Below are 14,851 nucleotides of genomic sequence, written 5' to 3' on the forward strand. Positions count from 1 at the left end.
TCACCGATCCCGTTAGCCAATTATTTGCTGGCAACCTTCACATCTCAACTCGCGATATTTAGGAGAAGCCTGAGCGTATGGATCAGTCCTGAACTTCCGGTTGCGTAGCCGGCGATTGGCCAGGATGGAGGGGTGGGGCCTCTAGGGGTCCTTAGTTCCGTTTTCTCTTATGTAAAATTGTGATAGATGTCTAGACTATACCTTGTTCTTTTTTTTTTTTTTTTTCTTCATTGATGTTAGAGAGAGAGGAAGAGAGAGAATGGCTGCCTCCTGCATGCCCCCCACTGGGGGTTTGGCCCACAACCTGGGCATGTGCCCTGACCTGGACTCGACCAGGGGACGTTTTGGTGCATGGGTGGATGCTCAACCATTGAGCCACACTGGCCAGACTGACTCTAACTTCTTAAGACACCAGTCAATCCCAAATCTTAGCGGATCGTATCATTTAGCTTATTAATATATACCAAGTGAAAATAAACTCTAGACAAGTGGGCCCCTGATAGTGTTTTGGAATGTATTCCCACAGCATATTGTCATGCTAAGCCAAGAGTTTCATTAACTTCTCAATTAGTGACCTCTGCAGCAAGGAGTAGGGTGACAGGCCTGTTTCTAATAATTTGAATTCAAGAACAAGAAGTACATTCCTGACTGGATAGTCTTGCTATTCTTGTAACGCTGCCTCCAGCTCCCCACTTAAATGTGAACTGTACCTTGATCCCATACATAAAACATTAAGTGCAGCACACAAACTCTAATATGAGGTATTGATTTTCAAGTCAAGAGTGTAAGTGTAAAAAGTGGTCTGACTTGTTCCCAGTTTAGTTACCCAAAATAGGAAAATCCACATTTATTATTTATTTATTAATTTATTAATAAAGTACTTCAGGCCCTGGCTGGTTTGGGTCAGTGGTTAGTGTCGGCCTGCGGTCTAGATAGACCCGGGTTCAGTTCCTGCTAAAGGCATGTACCTCAGTTGCAGTTTGTCACTGGCCCCGGTTGGGGTCGGGTGGGAGGCAGCCACTTGATGTATCTCTTTCACATCGATGTTTCTCTCTCTCTCTCCTTCCCACTCTACCCGAACAAAAATGGAAAAATGTCCTCGTGAGGATAAAAAAATAATAAAGTACTTCAGGGATTATAGAAGACGGGCCAAAATAGAAAAGCCTTGGTGATTCTAAGTACTGGATGGTTCTCCAAAATTGAATGTATTTCTAATGTTCAGGAATGGGCTCTGCATATTGAAATACCAATCGATAGTAAAGAATTAGTTAAACTAATTGTGTATTTTGTATTCTCTCGGTACTCAAAATCCTAGACACTGCATATTTTCTAGAGGGATCATAACTATCGTTTCTTTTTTTCTTTTGTAATCCTCACCCGAGGATATTTTTTGCATTGATTAAAAATTATTATATCAATTTTTCCTATATATATATTGATTTGAGGCAGAGGAAGGGAGCAGGAGAAACACTGAATGTTTCAGGCTGCCTCCTGAATGTACCTCAACAGGGGATCAAATCAGCAACCTGAGTATGTGCCCTGACTGGGAATCGAACCAGTGACCTTCTGGTGTACGGGACAACACTCAACCAACTGAACCACACTGGCCAGGGCTTTTCCATTGATTTTTAGAGTGGAAGGGAGGGAGGGAGAGAGAAACATCAATGTGAGACAGACACATGGCTTGGTTGTCTTCCAAACACACCCTGACCAGGGCTGAGGATCGAACCTGCAACCCAGGTACGTGCCCCCGATTGGCAATCAAACCTGCGGTCCCTGGGTACGTGGGCTTAACAACTGAGCCACATGGGCCAGGGCTCTTTTCTACCTCTTGCTGTTAGTGTTTAGATGAAACAAGAAACCCAACATAGATACTGAATTTCTTTTTTTAGCCGTATAGTTTCTTTTTACATTAATGGACTTCAAGTAAAAGTGCCCTAGTCTGCCCTCGAAATTTTTCCCATTTACAATGACCAGGTCCTGTATCCAAACCATAATATATAATTTTCACTCTTCTGGACCTCTTAAGAAACTTATTTCACACATTACAAGGAAAACCATTCTTGGAGAAAAAATTAAACCTTATTTATTTTTTAAAACCAGACCACTAGGAAAATATATCACAGTCATGAAACAGCAAACAGACAGGCTATATTATCATTTCAAGTAATAAGTTGGTAAAAAGATGACAAAGTCTTTATCAAAATGGTAAGGTGCCAGAGCTGGGGTAAGAATACTGCATGTTGCAAAGGCCCCAGGCAAAAGTGGTATTTGGTAATGTGGGCTGCCGCTTTTGCTCAAAAGGAGCCACAGCTCACGTGAGTTGCTTACTTTTTCTCCCTTGAACTTCCTGTTGCCAAAGGATTGTCTCAGTAGGGCTCTGTTATTTGAGAGGGCTAAGTGAACAATACTGGGTTTAGGTTTCATTCCTGAAAACCAGGTTTTTCCCAAGTTTAGCACTTCATAACTCTTAATTAAGCAGCCAACAGTTCCTTTTTCACTGTTCATTCCTGATATTGGTATATAGCACAATCAAAACCCCCTTTCCCATCAAGGTAGAGTACCACTGCAAGATTGTCCTGTCACTCTGCTGCAGACAGGCATACGGCCCATCATTGCAGCCAGTGAGAAGGAAGGTCTGCTTCCCGTATCAAGTGTGACACTGCCTCTCATGTCTTTGGAGGGTCTCCGGGCTGGAAGGTGTCATGTGTGAGAATTTAAGAAGTGCATATTCACATCTTGATGGACAGAAACAGATATCCAAAGGAATCTTTCAAAGTTCTTATCCAAACTACCTCTCCCAACTCCACATCTTAAATCAACTTCATGCTCTTGTATATAAAACAAAACCAAGCAAAACAAATATGCAGAAACTCTTTTTCCCCTTCTAAATTAGTGACATCGTGGATTTTGTTTTACAGTTTATGAAAAATGGTGTGGTAATGCTTCTGGTAAACAGGAGGTTGGCAACAAACAGAAACACATCTCCTCGCATTCCACTACATCATTAGCAGGTTAGAGGAACCTGTCAGCCTGTTGGTACCTCCAAGGGCTCTGGCTTGGTGTGAGGGAAATGCCTGCTGCTAGGATAAGCATTTGCCACACAAAATTTAGGCTCTCAATAACTCTGAACCAAATTCTAGCACCAGTTTTTTTTCCATTTCACTTTCTAGGATTAAAACATAAAAGAACCAGTGTCCAGAGGCAAGCGACATGTGCCTTACACCTGCTGCATCCTTAATTTCTTCATGCATAAACTCTGCTTAAAAGACCAAAGTTCTCATTCTTCATTTTGAATAGCTTCCTGCCCTCAGCCTCTATAGCCAGTGGTAAATACTTCTATTTCTGAATGGATGAGAGAGACTCCTTCATCTTCTTGGTCATGGTTGGAATGAGGTTCATATGGTCATCCACACACTTGGTCACACAACTCTCCAGCTGCCGCTTCACCTGAAGCTCTTTATTCCCTGCATCGATTGAATCTTTGGCTTTGTCGTTGCAATGCATGGTGCACCGGGCCAGGCGGTCCTGTGGCAAGAAGGAAGAGGGTAGAGAAGGCTGAGAAGCTGGCCTTTATTTACCAAGTGCTTAACATGTGCCAGGCCCTGTGCTACATACAGTTAAGTACCCACTTAATGTCATCATGGAACTGTGGTGAAATGATGTATAATGAAACAAAATTTGCCACAAGCTAAATGATAATAAAAGAGTTAAGTTACTATGGTATCTCATCAATATTATAACAAAATGATGTTGTTTGAGACACTATAGTGAAATTAACCAGGATTATCCTGATCGAAACAGAGGGTGGCACCAGGAGGGCCCAGACAAAACATTACTAGAAAGCAGATGAATGGCAGAATATATTGTATAGAAGCCCATTCTAGGAAGTGAGAAGTAACTAGAGGCCAGCTACTCAATTACAGAAAGACTTATTACAAACATCTGGATTATTTAATGTCTGTCCTTGCTACAGAAAAACATTCAACTGAAGAATTATTTGACTATCTACTATGTGCCAGGTACTCTTCTAATGGGGGATGCAGCAATGAATAAAACAGATAAAGTTCTTTCCTCATAGAATTTATATTCCAGCAAGGGAAGATAGACCAACAAAATAAATAAGTGGAGATGTTGCGGAAACAGTTGGATATATGAATTTAGAGATCAGGAGTGAAGTTGGTCTAGAGACATGAACGTAGGAGTTGTCAGCATACAGATGATAATTATAACCATGAGACTAGAGAACTAGGTAGAAAAGAGAAAAAGTTCAAGGACAGCCAAGGAGGCCATAAAAAGATGGCTAGGAAGAGAGGTGGGAAACCAGGAAAATGAGGTGTCCTGGTAGCCAACTAAATAAAGTGTTTCAATTGTGCGAATGATGCAGATAGGTTGAGAAAAGTGAGGAATGAGAAATGATCACTGGATTTAGCCCCGTGGACGGGATGGCAAGAGCAGTAGTGGCACAGTAGAAGAGTAAGTCTGATTGGAGAGAGCTGAAAAGTGAATGGAAGGAGAAAAGCTAGACAGCAATTCAAGAATAAAAATTTCGAAGACCCTATTTATAAAATTAGGTGTCAAAATAAACACAAAAACCCTTTGGAGTTTCATGATTTTGGAGGCAATATTCCTGTAATTTTAAAGAATTTTATATAGCAGAATGTAAAAATGTATCACATTAGATATAATTTATCCATGTGAACAGAATCCCAGGCTATGAAAAACTTGTATAGAAGTGGCCCCTGCTTCCCCCAAGTTCCAGAAAAGTATACTCAGACGGAGGAAGTAAAATGAAGTTGTGGCTACCCTTTGCTCCAGACAGGCATACAGGGGGCTCCTAATGACCTCAGAGGGGCTTGGAAGCAGGCATCAGGGAGTCAACAATAATGCTTCATATAAAGGACTGCTCTTTAGTGACATGGGGGCTGCCTTCTGGCAAGTAGGATCAGTCCTGGTGGTGGTAGGATCTTGCTCTAATCTGCACCTTTTTAAGACTAGTCTATTCCACTTTCCTGGGGATTCTACTATTGTAAGAATGAATTAATATGTTTTAGAGAGCTTTGTACTATACAGTATGTGTGTGTGTGTGTGTGTGTGTGTGTGTGTATGTGTATTACATTTGGTAACTACAGAAAAAAAAGCATAAGGCTCTTGGTCATGAACTCCCTTGGTAACTCTGTTTCTATGGGAAATATAGCACTCAATCTCCAGGATTTTGTGCAAAATTTCAAACTCTGTGACGACTGGTTGACCATAGCACTATCACCAATGTTAACAGAACTGAGACAAGAGTTTTGTAACAAATGCTTGTCATCTGCAAAAGATTATGGAGGACTAGAGTCCTTTGTCTGGGACATTGCTCACCTGGAACTTCTCCAACTCGTTGGTAACCAGGGCCTGAGCTTGAGCCAGAGGCGCGTGGCAGCGCTCAATGCACTGGTGCACCTGCTGCATGGACGCCTGGCTGTCCTCACAACAGCCAGCGCTGCACCGGAACATGAGGCCCTGGGAAAGGAGGGCAGAGAGAGGTCAGGTAGGAAAGCCCCAGGGACAGAGATGACCATGCAGTGCAACAGAGGTTAGGAGGAGCTCTATACATTAGCACCTCTCCTTAGACCAGCCGTCAGGATCATAAGACCACAAATGGGAAAATTATCCTCAGTGCCAAGCAGAGTGTTTCATGGCCTTCTTGCTTCTAGCTCAGTGGCATTGTTGCCTCCAGGGCTGGGTGGATTGGGAAGGAGGCAGTGGGTCAGATGAAGCCAAATTCTGAAAACCAGGTGTCTATACCAAAGGGCTAAGAGGTATAGCAATCTATATTCCACCAGGAGGTAACCCATCCATTAATCAATGCCAAGGGGCACTACAAGGAAAACTCACAATCCTTTTGGGACGGGGGACCAATAGCCATAAAACACTTAGGGGATCAAAGCAGAACAGCAAAAAACCCAACGCTCCGTGGTGCGAAGTACTGGGCATGGCCTGGCCATTGCGGAGGCAGAGCACTTTCGCCTTTCCGGTCTTTCACCTTGGCCATGCTCTTTCAACCTCCAGCTGCTCACCTGCAGAAGGGGCCAGGCAAGAAGGGCAGGTGGGGGAGACCAACGCCTCACACCAGGGTTACCCTGGTCCGGGGACCCCCCCCTCACCCCCGTGCTGCTCTGAAAGATAAACGGCCTTGAGCGTGGCGAGGACGCACAGATTTCATGCGCTCAGGCGAACTGCCAGAGCTTCTGTCCGCAGGCGAGGCCTGCTTCCGAGGGCGCCGCCGGGACCCGGGGACTCCCGACCGGGTTCTGCGGGGAGGGGGCGGCTGCGGGAAGAGGGCGGGAATCGAGGGACGGGGCCGGGAATGCCGGGCCGCCGGGTTCCCCCCAATCGGGTCCGGCCCGCTACCTGCATCTTCCGGATATTCTCTCTCTCTAGACTCTTCACCATGGAGTCCACCGCCTCCTGCACCCGAAGCTGCTGCAGGTCCGCCATGGCGACCCCGCGCTGCGCCGCGACGGCGCCCACATGGACTCCGCGTCCAGACCCGCCCCCTCGCCGCCGCTTCCCGGGTCACCGGGCGGCCTTCCCCTGCCCACGCCGCCGCCTAGCGCCGGAGAGGAGCAACTGCACCCCAGGCGGCGCTCTCCGCCCCTTCTCGCCGCGCCCCCTCCGGCCTGTGCCCCCCCCCCCCCCCGCCCCGCAGTGCCTCGGGCAACCCGAGGCTTCTTCACCCGACCTCTGTAGATACCGAGGGCACTGCGACTGCCCTTCTTCCTCCTCTCCCTTCCTTCTAACTCTTAACACATATTTAATGCGGATCATTAACGTGCAGAAAAATGCTCAGGTCTTAGGTGGACCGCCTGATGAATTTTAACAAACCTCTTTCCCTGTCTGGCCCTTTCTCCTTGCTTCCCTCACCTCTTTACCCCATGTAACTGTTGTAAGGTGTCAGCGAGCTAACCAGAGATGCGCAGCCCAGTTGTAAAGGAGCAGTTTATTACACCCCAAGTCCTCTCCCCAAGTCCTCAGCAGCCTGCCTTCTTTGTTGTCCGCTGTTAAAGGCACAAACCACAGAAGAAAAAACTACATTCTCTTGGCACCGCTTTTGGGACCATCAAGGGGTGCTGATACAGAGAAGTGGGAGAGAGGAGCTTGTTAGAGATCAGGGCAACCATTAATCTCTTTCTCTTCATGATTCCTCCAGTTTCCCAAGGCTCTCATTAACCCCTTATCTTTATAGTTTTCTTTGGGTTTCTCAAGGCCCTTATGTTTACGAAAAAAGAAACTGCCCAAGTGTGTACCTGCAGTAACTGGGGGTCAGAATAGAGTTATTGCATAACCACTGAAATGCTTTCTATCACTACATGTTACATTTAACCTTTCTAGAATTTTTATTTATTTATTTTATCTTCACCTGAGGACATTTTTGCATTTATCTTCGGATAGAGCGGGGGAGGGAGGGAAGAGAGAGAAACAGTGATGTGAGAGACACATTGAGTGGCTTCCACCCGCATGACCCCAACCGGGGCTGGGGACAAACTGCAACCAAGGTACAGGCCCTTAGCAGGAACCGAACCTGGGACTCTCTGGTCCTCAGGCCGACGCTCTAACCGCTGAGCCAAACCAGCCAGGGCGTTTCTAGAATTTTTAGAAAAATCCTCACCACAGGATATTTTTCCATTTATCTTCAGATAGAGTTTGAGGGAGGGAGAGAGAGAGAGAGAGAGAGAGAGAGAGACATTGTTGTGAGAGTGACACACTGGCTGGTCACCTCCAGTGCCACCCAGACCAGGGCCGAGGACTGAACCACAACTGAGGTCCATGCCCTTGACCGGAATTGAATCCACACTCTCTGGTCCGAAGCTTTAACTGCTGAGCCAAACCAGCCAGGGTCCTTTCAATAATTTTATATACAAGGGTGGGCAAAGTAGTTTATAGTTGTTCCTAAGGAAAATTATTTAATATTAATAAATAATAATTCAAGAATACACTGTTTTGCATACTCACAACTGTAAACCAACTTTTGCCCACCATCTATATATGTGTGTGTGTGTGTGTGTGTGTATATATATTTTAGTATGTACTCTTTTTGTGTCTTCTTTACCTAGTATAAGCTTTTGGGATCCAGCCCTGTTGTTGATTCCTGTTTGTTGCGTAATGGTGGTCCATTAAATGGACATAGCACAATTTGTTTTTCCATTCCCCTGTTGATATTTGGGTCTTTTCCAGTTATGAATAAAAAAGTGACTATGAACATTCTTCAGCAAGTCTTTTGTAGACATAGATTTCTATTACTTTTGGGTAAATATTTCAAAGTGGAATTGTTGGATTGTTGGTAGATGTATGTTTATGCATTTATAAAATATTATTAGCCTCAAAGGCAGTGCAGAGGCTACAGATATTCAATCAGTGATGGAGCATTTACGTACCAGCAACAGCGAGCTGTTCCTCAACTCCTGGAATGCCCTACCTTCCACCCCCAACTTTACTCTCCTATGCATTCACTTGTTAAACACATATTGGGCCCTTGTTGACATGAGGCACTGTGCTAGGCAGGGGGTAAGGGTTCACAGGGGAGCATTAGTGAAGGTGAGCGGGGCAGACACAGGCAGTATTGGAAGAAATGTGCTACAAGGGGTGGTCCAGACTGGCAAGAAGGACATGAGCAGTTCCAGAGCCTTAGCAAAGCTTTCTTTAGAATTGTTTGCCTGGCACACAGGTGAAGAGAATGCCATACCAGGCTTGGGGAACTCCTGTGAACAAAAGAGAATGTGAAATAGCTTGAAGCTTTGGGGAAGCCAAGTGATTCTGCTGACTTGGCTCCTGGAGTGGAAAAGGAGACTGATGAGTGAGTGGGGGGACACAAGGAAAGGGGTCCCTGACATGGGAATTTAGGCATTTGCTGACATTGGGCACTAGATGGCAGGAGAACTCTGTTGAGGGCAGGGGGAGGCATGTGTCAACCTCCAGTCCTTTAAAGAAAGCTGCTTTCTTGATGGACGAAGAAGGTATTATGCTAAGTAAAATAAGTCAGTCAGAGAAAGACACATATCATATGATTTCACTTATTTGTGGAATCTAACAAACAACATAAATGAACAAATGAAACAGAAACAGACTCATAGATACAGAAAACAGACTGATGATTGCCAGAGGGGCTGGGGGTTGGGAGACTGGGTGAAAAAAGTGAAGGGATTGAGAAGTACAGATTGATAGTTACGAAATAGTCACAGGGATGTAAAGGTCAGCATAGGAAATATAGTCAATCATATTGTAATAACTATATATGATGTCAGGTGGGTACTAGGAATATAAGGGGAACACTGTCGAACCACTATGCATACAGCTGAAACTAATACAAAATAATATTGAATGTAAACTGTGATTGAGAAAAAAAGAAAGAAAGCTGCTTTCTTCAAGCACCAGGCTCCCTCTAGTGCAAGTGCTGATACAATTCCCTGGACACTGCTGCTCAGGGTTTGAGACATCCTTTCCACTTCAAGCCAGATAGCGGTGTCTCCAGCAGCCCCTGGAATCAGCATCAGCACTGTTTTAAGGGCTTTACATGAATGATCTCATTTAATTCCCACAACAATCCTGTGAGGTGAGTACTTTGTTATCCATTTTTCTCCCATTCAGGAAGAAAACTCAGGCTTAGGGAGGCAAAGCCACCTGCCAAAGGTTGCACATTTAGAAGCATGAGCTGATGGAACTAGACTTCCAACCCCAACAAACTGACTTAAGATTTTAGAAGTAGAAACCTCTGTCATGACTCACTTTATGTTTATACTTATGTCTCCATATTCCACTGAGAGGTCTTTCTTCTTTGTAGCACAATCTGAATCTCCTCACTTCCCCCCCTTGTTCCTCATGTCAGACTGAATCGCCAACAAGTCCAACTTGTAGGAGCCCAGTCAACCACACTAAATGAATTAAAAATTCCTTGAGTAATGCAGTAATGTTAGTTTGTGTATATGAAATGAATGGTTCTTTCGTATTAATGGAAAATGATTCAAACTATAGTTGGCTTTGGAAACCAAATGGGAATTATGGTAGAATCAGGGTTTAATATCATTTTAGGAAGCTCAGATACTTGTTTGTGTACTTGGATCCTGGTGCTTTGGGCATAGAAAATGAGGTTTCAGGGTCCAAACTCTTGTTTGGCTCAAGCCATGGTGACTCACTGGAAATAGGTCAGGATCCTGGGTGGTCAGTTATTTAGTCTGGATTCCTTCCTTACCTCCCCTGCATGCCATGCTGTACACTCAGATCCTCATAGTGGCCCAGAGATGGATGGAATACTTTCAGCTACTCTGCCAGAGACAGACAATGGCACTAGATAGACCAGACTCTTTCCTAATTACATACTATATTCAGATATGGGTGTTATAAATGGGGTCTATATGTCTGGGATGATAGAAGGCAGAGACATTTGTTCACTGATGCCACCCTGTCTAAACTTCAGGTTAGCAATGGGTGACAGCCAGAAACGCAGCTACCCCAAACATGGTTGGATCAAAGTCATCATTTGAAATGCAGTTCTTACGTTAATACTTCTAGTCCTGATATTCTTTGGTAGATTAGGAAGACTTGCTGGGGAAAAGAAAACTCCCAAGCAAAGAACACTATTTCCTACAGAATGAGGAATTCAACTTTTTGGAAGTCACAAAAACTTTTATTTTATTTTATTAACAAAAATTTTTTTATAATTCTTTTTTTCCCTTTATTGATTTTAGAGAGGGAGGAAATGAGAAGGAGAGATAGATAGAAACATCGATGAGAGAGAACATCGATTGACTGGCTGTTGCATGCCCCCCACTGGGGATTTGGTTCACAACCTGGGCATGTGTCCTGACTAGGAATCGAACTGGCGACCTCCTGGTGCATGGGTCGATGCTCAGCCACTGAGCCACACTGGCTCGACTATTTTTATTTTTATTTATTTATTTATTTTATCCTCACCCGAGGACATTTTTCCATTTTTTGTTCAGGTAGAGTGGGAGGGAGAGAGAGGAACAGAGAGAGAGAGAGAGAGAGAGAAACATCGATGTGAAAGGAACACATCGAGTGGCTGCCACCCGCACGACTGACCAGAGCCGGGGACAAACCGCAACCGAGGTACATGCCCTTAGCAGGAACCGAACCTGTGTCTCTCAGGACCGCAGGCCGATGCTTTAACCGCTGTGGCTTGACTATTTTTAAATTAAAAAAATTTTATTTTTATTTATTGTTTTAGTTTTTATTTTTTACAGCCACAAAAATGTTTATTAAAATACATTTGAAGCTTTGATTAAATTATTGTATATATTTATGTAATTAAGTATGAAGTAAATCAAATGTTTTATGATTATAAATATCCTACCATTATGTAAATATCTCTTGACTCTATTCACATCTCTCCAGCCTATTGTTATCCTAGATAAGACCACCATAATAATAATTACTATTATTATTTACCTGGGCTATTATAATTGGCTCTGTTTAATCTTTTGCACATCTTCCTATTAGTGGTCTTTTACTCTTTTTTATCCTCACACGAGGACTTTTTTGCATTCATCTTAAGATAGAGCAGGAGGGAGAGAGGGAGGAAGAGAGGAAGAGAAACATCAACGTGAGAGAGACATCTTGACTAGTTGCCACCCACACAACCCCAACCATATATCTCGGGACAAACTGCAACCGGGGTACATGCCCTTAGTGGGAACTGAACCCGGGACTCTCTGGTCTGCAGGTCAACGTTCTAATAGCTGAGCGAACCGGCCAGGACTACTTATTGTTTTAGAATATATTTTATAGTCTTGTAATGAGCTCCTTGTCAGCTATAGGTGTTATGAATATTTTCTCCTGGTTGGTGACTTGCCTTTTCACTTAAAAATTTTTTTTTTTAAATTGATTTTTAGAGAGAGAGGAAGGGAGAGGGAGAGAGAGATAGAAATATCGATGAGAGAGACATGTCGATTGGCTGTGTCCTGCATGCCCCTCACTGGGGATCTAGCCTATAACTCAGGTGTTAAGCCTGCAACCCAGGCATGTGCCCTGACTGGGAATAGAACTGTCAACCTCTTGGTCCATGGGTCGATGCTCAACCACTGAGCTGCACTGGCTGGGCACCTTTTCACTTTTAAAAATGGTACTGTGCCTGTGTACGGAGAGTGATGGGAACTCTGGTAGACTGAGGAACACATTTCTCATTTTTTCACCTTAAATACCATGGGCCTACACAAAATATGGTAAACCTGGTTCTTATGACTCTTCAGTAAAGTTATTTGTTTCCTTTTTGTCACCCCCAACCCAGTCGGTGAGGTATATTGTTCTTTGCAGCTTCCTTAGCATGAATTACAGTATAACACACACACAAATCAGGAGATGTTTGCTGAAGAAAATAATGAGTGGGAAGGTGATGTCTTGACTTTCTGTAAATGTTCTCTCCTTCTAAGTTTGCTTTGTGAGTGGTGTGGCCTCTGGCTTCCTCCACTTGCTGGAACAAGGGGAGGGGCTTTTGGAAAAAGTGGAGCAAAATCAAGCCCCTTGTGGAAAAATAACTTTAATTCGAATCACAGGGAGAAGAAGCTAGTGGGGGTGGGGTAATTTGGTTGGGACCTGGCTGAAAGTTGTTCCCAACTTGACTAGATGCTGGCTGAGACCCTTCCTCTCTCTGGGCCTCAGTTTTCTAACCTGGAAAAAAAAAGAGAGAGGGAGAGAGAGAGAGAGGCAAGTCCATAGTCATTAGCTGGTTTCAGGGAAGTAAGAAGAACAGAGTACGTTTAGATTCTCAGAGGAAAATCTCTTTTTAATACAAATAATACTTATTATCAGCCAAATCATTGAGCTTAAGAGCCACTGCTCACTGGAGGAACAGTGAGGTAAACTGTGGGAAATTTTAGCAATTTTCGCCTGAGAGCAGCTCCTTTCCTAGTCTCACCTGCCAGCAACCGGGTGGGTCCGGGGGCACATCCTCCCTGGAGAGGCTTGCAGCCCAGGTCCAAGGAGAGAATGCAGGTAGGCAAGCATGTGGCTTTTGAAACGCCCCCTTTTATATATTTCCCTTTGTTATAAAATGTACCTGTGAGTGCTCAAGTTGGAAGAAATTCAGCATAATAGTTAGGAACTTGGGGCAGATCTGAATTTGGATCCTGTTTTGCTGCTTACCAGTGATGTCACCTTAGACAAGTTATTTAATAATCTCTATCTGTAAAGTTTGGTAATTAAAGTGCCTGCCTTGCCCGGCCGGTGTGGCTCAATGGTTGAGCATCAACATATGCACCTAGAGGTCACCAGCTCGATTCCCGGTCAGGGCACGTGCCCAGGTTGTGGGCCAAATCCCCAGTGGGGGCAGGCAGGAGGCGGCCGATTGATGTTCTTTCCCATTGATGTTTATATCTCTCTCTACCTCTCCCTTCCTCTCTCTCTCAAATCAATAAAGAAAAAAATAATAATAAAGTACCTGCCTTGCAGTGTAGTTGTTCTGTAACTTTTACCCATGGGTGACGGCTGTGTCCATGCAGAACAGGTCTAGTTCTTTTTTTTTTTTTTTACGAAATAGACTTCTTGATATTTAAAGAGCAATGTCTCCTGGGATGAGTCTCTTCTCCAGATAAATTATCAACTGTGCCTTTGATCAAGAATCCTAGAATTTAAAAGGTCTCTGGAGAATCAGTTTACTTTTACAAAATTTTTAGAAGAATCATTTTTTTGGGGTTGGTTTTCAAACAAAAACGAGGAAAACCCCAATATAAAGGACAGATGAAAATGTTATTTTAAGTCTAAATTAATTTCCCAAGTTAAAATTTCAGATTTCCTTATTGAAAGTTGACTGTCAGATAGCCACTAGCCACATGTGATGATTCGAATTTAAATGGAAAGTAAATAAAAGAAAATAAGTTCGGTTCCTTAGCCACACTAGCCACATTTCAGGCGCTCACTAGTCAAACGTATGTAGATGTAGAATGTTTTATCACTGCAGAAAGTTCTGTTGGATGGCACTGCTCTGGAGCAACCAGGCTGTTTTGTACAGGGTTATGAATGTCATTCCAACCCTGTGGCAGGCAGCTTCCAATTTAATCTTGGCTTTGCTTTAGTTACACAGAATCAAGACAACCTAGATTCTACTAGATAAGTACTTACACAGGGCAGCCCCTTTTCAGTCTCAGGCTATTCTTCCATTGAGCAGAGATGGCAGGAAAAACTTTAGTTTGAGCCTGGACTAAAGCCTGGCAGCACAAGATAATGTCCTAGTGCTGTCTCATGGGCTAACATATGGCATACACAGGCATACCTCAGAGACATTGCAGGTCTGTAATCTTTTTGCTGGTGGGGGGTGTTGCCTTCAATTTGTGAAAAAACGAGTTGCCTGCAAATACTTGAGCAGGTATTTTTTGAAGGGCAGCTGAGAAATTATTTAAAAATATTTTAAAAGTTAGAAATCGTAGTCATCTTGTGGAAACCAGAAGGCCTCTCTGTGGAGCCCTAGGGTGCTGTGGGGTACAATGTGAAAACTCTTGAACCAAGCTAATTTTCTCATGAAACTGGGTCATAAAAAGACAGAAGGTTTTTCATATGGTCACATAGTAGGAGAGATCAGAAAAGAGAGTGAAAATATATTTTTCTGACTCTTAACCCAGTGTTTTCTTTTTTTCAAATGTGTTTTTATTGACTTTTTAGAGAGAGAGATAGAAACATGGATCGGCTGCCTCCTGTACACCCCTATTGGGGATCAAGCCCGTAACTCATGTGCCCTGACCAGAAATTGAACCGGGACCTCTCCATCCATGGAAGTGGCGCTTAATCCACTGAGTCACACTGGACAGGCTAGCCCAGTGTTTTCTGTACACCTCTGAAATGACATGTGAATGTCCTCCCC

At 43.8% G+C, this 14,851-nt stretch overlaps 1 protein-coding gene across 1 annotated transcript; it reads right to left on the bottom strand.

The window, feature by feature from the left end:
• Positions 1-3,295: 3,295 nt before the first annotated feature.
• FAM136A (family with sequence similarity 136 member A) lies at positions 3,296-6,502 on the bottom strand. The gene is made up of 3 exons (XM_036263040.1): positions 6,397-6,502; positions 5,365-5,505; positions 3,296-3,528 (listed from the first exon to the last, which is right to left on the bottom strand). The coding sequence occupies exons 1-3, from the start codon at positions 6,481-6,483 to the stop codon at positions 3,340-3,342; spliced, it is 417 nt and encodes a 138-aa protein (XP_036118933.1). The 5' UTR covers positions 6,484-6,502; the 3' UTR covers positions 3,296-3,339.
• Between the last annotated feature and the right edge of the window lie 8,349 nt (positions 6,503-14,851).

Source organism: Molossus molossus, unplaced genomic scaffold (assembly GCF_014108415.1).
Source record: "Molossus molossus isolate mMolMol1 unplaced genomic scaffold, mMolMol1.p scaffold_m16_p_15, whole genome shotgun sequence".
Taxonomy (NCBI): domain Eukaryota; kingdom Metazoa; phylum Chordata; class Mammalia; order Chiroptera; family Molossidae; genus Molossus; species Molossus molossus.